Source organism: Alligator sinensis, unplaced genomic scaffold (assembly GCF_000455745.1).
Source record: "Alligator sinensis unplaced genomic scaffold, ASM45574v1 scaffold1614_1, whole genome shotgun sequence".
Lineage (NCBI taxonomy): Eukaryota > Metazoa > Chordata > Crocodylia > Alligatoridae > Alligator > Alligator sinensis.
Window position 1 is genome coordinate 154923 of NW_005843065.1, and position 7606 is coordinate 162528.

General features: G+C 46.4%; 1 gene segment (V, D, J or C); it reads right to left on the reverse strand.

The window, feature by feature from the left end:
- Positions 1 to 3533: 3533 nt before the first annotated feature.
- On the reverse strand, positions 3534 to 7288 carry LOC102388650. The segment is given in 4 exon segments: positions 3534 to 4055; positions 4494 to 4817; positions 5877 to 6200; positions 6970 to 7288. Coding segments are annotated over 4 exon segments (1326 nt in total).
- Between the last annotated feature and the right edge of the window lie 318 nt (positions 7289 to 7606).

The window sequence follows — 7606 nt, forward strand, 5'->3', positions numbered from 1 at the left end:
GGTGATATACATCATAGTGTTGTGGCAGGTTCACCTACCCACAGAGATGCAAGTGGAAAACTCCTCAACTCACTGCTCAATAGAAACGTCTATCACTCGCAGCCTGCCTTCACCACACTGGGAAACAATTCCCAAGACAGCATTGGGACAACAATTTCCCAGCTGAGTTCTTCACAGGTAAGGTGAATTGAACTTCATCCTCATGGAGAAATGGTGTGAGGACTCCTAGACTCAGTTTGTGCATGGCATTATTCAACGGGCCAGACTTCCAGTTACTCTCCAGTACTGAAGGAAGGGGTCTTGACTTCTTCAGTTTAGAGAGAGGTAGTTCACCATATTAGACTGTAGGGTTTGTAGTTACAAGGTAGGGTAGACATGTAACTTTTAGACTGACTATCTATCTATCTAGGTAGCTGCCGGGTCCGGAGCGTACTTGGCATTGGTTGTGGATACCTGGGTTCTATTCCCACCTATACCAATCAAGTGCTGTGCCTTGCTACAGCTCACTCCACTCATTATCTTCACTAGATAGATAGATAGATAAATAGATACACACACACACACACAGAGAAAGCACAGGCTTTCACAAACCCATGTTCACTTCATTAGATACTATAAAAGGACGTTGTAGCTGGCCATGCCTGTCCAGCGCTCCCCTCCTACGCTTTTATGGTTGCCCTAGGCCAACCACAGGCTTGCAGGCCGACAGTTTGTCTGGGCACCAGTTACCTCACTGACTGGAGTGTCTTTCCTGCCATGTCTTTGATCTTAATCTTTTCCTTGGGGCTGGTGTTATGCCTGGCTCAGTGGTGCTCAGCTACAGTCTTTTAGTAGTGCAAGGATTTTGGGGGCTCTACCTCCCTTATACCCCACCTAGTGCCAACCTGTTGTCATGTTGATGTTCTTCAGACTCGGCGTCGATGTCGGTCACCATCTTGGATAGTCTTCCTTGGTCTTATCATCGCTCCTCCATGCCCCCTTTCCAGGAAGGCTCCCATGTTTCCCCCCTAGTGTCTGGGGAAACTCTCTTGCCCTGCTGGGTGGAGGCAGTTCCTGACAAGGGGGTTGCCACCACCGATCCTTGTCGTCTTCAACTTCAGATTCTTTCTAGCCTGTCCCACGGCCTGCCCTGGGCTGCTGGGGACTTCTTTCTGGTCCCCCTGTCAAACTAGAACCCGGGCTTTTAGCCATGTCTCGCTGCCCCGGACAGTGAAATGATGCCGGCACGTGCTTACAAAGTGCTTCCACACCAGTGCCTGATTTTCTTCTTTGGCCTGCCCCCGGGCCCCAGCTGTTTGCAGTGGGGGTCACCATGGGAGTCCCAGTAAATACTGTTGCGTAGCGGCTTTGCCGCCGCTGCATCTCCCTCCTGCTCCCAGAGGCTGTGGGATTGCCAGCATGATTTCCTGCCCCTTCTATTCTCTCCCCATGGCTCCACAGGCTGCAGGGTTGCTGACTTTACCAGTGGCATGGCAGTCCTGCTGCCACCACCATGTTCCTACAGTCCACCATCTGGCAAAGCTGACGGCATTTTCGGGGGCGAGGGGCTCTCGCTGCTGCCACCGGGTCCCAGCAGCTTGGTGTTTCCCTTGCCCCTGCCACAGGCATGCAGCACGAAGAGTATATAATGGACTAATTCAACACATCACAATTCAGAAGATCATGATTCTGCCCCCTGGCTCTTGCAGCAAGACCTTCTATTTCTGTTGACTTTGGCTGAGGGTTCAGGAACAAGCATGATGATCTATTCTGACCATCTACTCCATGGGAGTGAAAGAACCTCACCCTTGCAGAGCAAAGGACGTTGCATCCAAAACTCCTGGATGAACTAGAGAAGACCTGATACAAACTTATTCAGTCTTGATCTGATGTCATCCTTTGATGAAGAAATCACTGTATCTTCAGTCAAATCATTTCACCTGTGTATTCTCCTTACTAATGAAAGTCTGTACCTCTTTAGTACTCTGAATTGGTTCAGAGTTTCCTTCCAACTCTTGAGGCCCTCTCTATTTTATCTAAATTAAAGACGTCTCTTTTTCTAAACTAAAATGAAAACTATTATAAGAAATCTCTTCTCATGATGTTTGTAGTCTGTGAAGAGTCTCGTTGCTTTCCTTGGAAAAAACAAAGTACTAGGAGCTTCCCTAATCTCTCTGTCTGAAGCATCCATGCCCCTGAGGATTAGGGGGTACTTCCACTGGGGACAATGCATTTCAATCCCTTTGTCTTCTCTGAAATGCCCTCCTTGTGGAACTTGAACTAAAGAGAAGTTGGGCAAAAAACAGTTCTTGGCTCCCTTCGTTACTCCCAGCCCTGGTCTCTCTGTGCCCCAGTTGCTTTAAGGGTGAATTGAGGATGAAAACCATTCTTCACCTCCTCTAATCTATTTGAGATATTTGAGACAGGAAACATCCCTCATGCTGTGTTTGTATGGTAAGCACCATAGCAGAAGGCCTGATCTCAGTCAAGAGTTTTGGGTATCGACTGAGGAACAAAGAGGACTCTGGCATGTTCTTGTCTTTGATTCCACAAAAGTGTTTCTGATTCCATTCATGCTGGCTGAAATCCAGCATATGATTTTGGTTCGTGTTGCAGCAAACCTCCAGAAGCCCTAGCGCATGGGCTAGGACACCGGGCACTGGGTATGCATATCACAAGACAGTGCTCTGCCAATAAGTGATGACTTAGCAAGACCAGCATATGCCCTTGGAAGATGTGGTGGATTCTCATCAGTGGGCTTCTTTAGATCCCCAGTACTTCTCCAAAGTTACCCCAACTTCCTTTGAATCTGAGCCTAGATAAGAATGCCCCATCACTTTCTGAAGGGTTACCCTGAAGGTCAACTGGAAAATATTGGATTCAAAATAGGAATCTGCAGATGGAATTCCCTGGACTTGAAGACCATAGACCCCATGTATGTGTAAGATATCCACAGTCTCCCAGACCTGGCAATCATTTGCTCTTCCATTTAATCTTTAGGGCACCTCTGAAAAATCTTAGCCTTGAGCACCAGCAAGATGAATAGCACCAATCCCATAGCTCAGTGAAATGTCCAATGAAGTCTTGCCTAGAGATAATCATCCCCTCTAGGTGTTGGCTCCCAGGTCCCAATATCACTCACACTGGGTGATAGATAATTAACTTGACCTTCATGCCTTTGAAGCTTTAAATGAAGTAAAAGTGAAAAAGGACCATTAAGTCAATTCATCTGAACCTCTGTATAGCACTGTCCAGGATATTTCATCCTGTTACCCTTATATAAAGCCCAAAACCTTGTGTTGGGCAAAGGCATTTCAAATAGCAAAATTTGCAGACATCAAGAGATGGAAAATCCACACTGTCCTTATCTTCTTTGTTCCAGTGATCTATTAAAAAAAAACCTTATTCCTTCAAGTTCATTGAAACTATCCTGGTTTCATCTTACAGCCATTCAAGGATGAAAAGGAGCTGGGGCAGATAAATGGATGAATAGGACACAGTGACTGAGAGAGAGGGATCATTCCAGAAGATGAATCCTTATTGGAAACATAATGAACAATTTGCATTTTTATTTAGATAGGCGGCACATACAGCCAAGCTTTGGTCAACAGAGCTCCCTCAGCTTTGCACACAAGCTACAAGGCACCACAGACACACAAGACTTGCAGTACTGTCTCCTCAGTAGCAGGTGAGTGCAGTGTCAGACAAAACCACAGAAACGTTGACAGCAGTGGGTTTACCAGAGACTTTGTCCACACTCCTGTGGATGAAGGTCATCGGAAGGCCTTCATGGCCCACCACACAGGAAAACGTGTCTCCCCGCTGCCACTCTGATGTTGGGATGCTGAGCTTGCTGTAGATGAAGTAGCTCTCCCCCTTCTGCACAGGGTCCCAGAAGGGTCCAATGTTGATGAAGGCTTCCTGGGACACAGGCCGGTCCTGCTGGGTCCATGTCACCAGGATGTCACTGGGGCGGAAGCCCTTGGCCAGACAGGTCACGGTGGCTGATTCCTGCAGGGCCAGCTCATCAGCAGAGGGAGGGTAGATGTAGACAGAAGGGGCTTGTACGTTGATCACTGGCATGTGGAAACCAGAAAGGAGTTAATGATCAGAAACTCAATATGGAAATCCTGCTACCTCTTATCCATTGGACCATATTCCCATCCTAGGGCTGAAAATAGTCCTGACACCAGAACCTCTCTAATCCAGCCCCTAGATCCTTCCTCCCCTCCCAGAGTGTTGGCTAGAGCTCAGACCTCCAGATTCTCTCACCTACATCCTAACCCACTCCCCTCTCAAAATACAAGTACATACCTAGAAATCCTTAGTTCCATCCCTTTTACTTGCATCTGTATTTGAGCACTTAATCCTCCATCACAAATTTAAATACCCAATCTATTTGAAGGGTCATAGGCCCCATATTATATAACCCATTATTTTTTTGCCAAACATTTCTCCAACCAAGAGGCAAAAATGATGTTGGTGCCACCTCATGGACAATGCTATCTTCATACCTTGGGTCTTGTGGATGGATTTGATGATAGCAGACGGGATGTCCGGATGTTTCACTGTACAGGTGAATTCCTCCCCAGACTTCCATTCCTCTGCGCACAGCTGCAGGCTGCTGGTCATGCTGTAGGTGCCATTTTCTTGCTGAACTGGCTTCCCAATCACCACATCCAAGGCACTTCCACTCCCCCGGCTCCAGGAGATATCCAGGCTACTGTCTGTCCCCAGGTTGGTGACCAAACAGGCGATGGTGGTGTTTTGAGCTATGTAGAGGTCCTCCAAGGAAGGAGGTAAGAGGAAGACTTCCACTGGGGGTGGGTCACAGCAATCTGGTAGGGTCAGAGGTGGGATTGAGGGTTGGACTTTACAAATGTTCAGTGGATGAACTAAACATTTGTAAATCAAATGCCAGTCACCAAGAACATTTTTGTTCCAAGGACAGTCCAAGGGTAGTCCAAGGACATTTTTGAGGAACAGCGTTAAGTTTGAACGGTATGATGATGGTCTGAGAAATGTTGTCCTAGGCACCCTCCTGGAGTTCTGAGAATTCAGTCTCATCCCATTCTATGGGAGATTTATCCTGTACAACGTTAGGACAAGTAGCTCAGGTTTTCCAAACCGCCTAATGGGATCTGGGCACCTGCTTCCCTTTAATTTGAAAAGGGTGTCTGAAACCACAAGGCGGATAGGGAGGCTTTGGTCTCCAATGGCTGCAGAGTGCTTTATCCTCCTCAATCCCACTTTCCTTCCCAGAGACCATGAATGCAACACAAAAGTCATCACTCTTGTCCCCTATTCTCTCTCCCTCTTCTTCTGCATCATTTACATTGTGGGCCTCCACAGTCATCCTGGCTGATTTGTCCAAGGTGAAATTCAGGGATCCCAAAATACTTTGGAACTTCAAGAGGTGAAGGTGAGATGATTATAGTGTAAAAGTGTTGTAACAGGTCAAAAATACCAAGTACTGATGGGAGAGTTTGTTTCAGTAAGTTTCTAGCTACACTGCTGGCATTCAATCTCTCCATCCTTTCTTCTCAGAAGTATGAAATTATTATACATTTTACTTCTCCATCTACACTTCCCTTTGCAATATTTCTTGAGCTTACCATATTGTATCTTCTCATATGTACCTGGCTTTCACTCTTTTTCCATCCATTTCCGCAATAATCCTATCCTACTCTCATACTGTGCATCCATTTATCCACCATAAATGTACATGCACATTCATCCATCCACTAATCCATGCACACACAGATTCAGTATATCCATCTGCCATATACTTCCATCCAGCTCCATATATCTCCACCCTGTCTTCAGTGCTATCTCTATCACATTTCCATGTGTATCGTCCCTCCATACTTCATGCTGACACACTCAAAGGACCTCACCTTCACACTTTGTTGCATTGTACATCTTGAAGTCCGTGCCCCATGCAGGGTGGGTCACTTTGCATGTGTAAAGATCCCTTTTATTCCAACTTTCCATGGAGATGTTCATTCGACTCTGGCCCATGTACAAGCCATCTGTGCCCTTAGCAGATGAGTAGATGGTGTCAGGAAGGTTCTTCTTCACTCCATTCACGAACCATTCCACTGTGGCTGTGTTGGGTCTGAAGTTCTGGAGGAAGCAAACTAGCTCCACAGGATACTGTACGGGGCCATCCTCACAGGCTGGGGCTAGCAAACTGACCTGGGGCTCCTTGTTACACACCTCTGTTAGCAGACAGAAGCAAATGTCAGAGGCATAAAACAATCATGTATATATTGCCTAGCTCAATGTGAGCCAAACTTTTTAGTAGACAAGGTTCTTTGGGTAAATCTGATATCTTTTATTAGACTAACTAAAATACTTGGAAAAATTCTTCTTTGCAAGCTTCCAGGTACAAACACCTGAAGAAGAGTGTTTGTACCCGAAAGCTTGTAAAGAAGAATTTTTTCCAAGTATTTTAGTTGGTCTAATAAAAGATATTGGATTTACCCAAAGAACCTTGTCTGCCTATGTCCTTAGACCAATATGGCTACAACCAATATCCCTGAAACTTTTTAGTATGCATGCCACAAAGTTATCCCTTCACCTCCCTGAGTGCCACTATGATCCCTTTCCCTTTGACGGTATGCTGTTTTTGAAAGGGACTGGAAATAACTGTGGCAGCAGAGAGATGTTCATGGAGAAAGATGTTCATGCGCTGTTCCATGTGTTGAGCTGTCCATCCAGCTCTTCTTCTCTATCACTCATTCCTCATTCTCTATATTCACCTACTCTACCCTTCTGCATAACCATCTTCTATGCTATTCTCTGTAGGGCTCATCCAAGTATCCTCACTTCTGACCATAAATAAATCCTTCTCTCTGCACCATGCATCCTTCCATCTGTGTGTTTGTCTGTCTATTTATTTACTTACCTGTTCTTCATTCAGACAATCTCCTGGACAATTCTGTTACAGGCCTTTTAACCTTACTCTCCCAGCCCATCCTCTCTCACCTGTAGGGATCATCTTGGAAGTCGTTGTGTTTGTTGGATTGTGTTCTACCGTGCACTGGAAGCTGTTTCTCTCCACATTCCTGGCAGGGATGCTGAGCTGGCTGCTGCTGGTAAGGTGACCGTTGCTGTGCTTAATTGGTGGAAAGCTGTGGGTCATACTTTCAGTCCCTTGATCAATATTCCACTTGATTTCCACTGGCACTGGGAAATACCCCGTCACCAGGCAGGCAAAGGTCACATAATCATCGAGGCAGTCAGCAAAGGAGCCACAACAAGGCATCAGAGGATACACGGCTGGAGATGCAGGTGGCTCTGCAGAAGGGGAGAGCACAGCTTGTGAGACAGGCCAGAGGAATTCAGGCTACAATCCTAAACTCACAAAATAGTGGGGTTCCAGCCTCTTCAGGTGCCCTGCAAACTTCAGCATAGACCCTAGGAGTGCTGCACCCCAGCTCCTCCTTCACTATAACACGCAAGATCTCAGACTCATTCCCCAAGCTCTAGATGGAACCCAGGAATCATAGCTGCCCCTCTTATAATCCACTGCACCCTGGGCCTAGATGCATCTGTCCTCTCATCTACCCCCCACAACTTTCTGTCTCTCTGGTTATCCTATCCCTGCATTCTGAAACTTGAC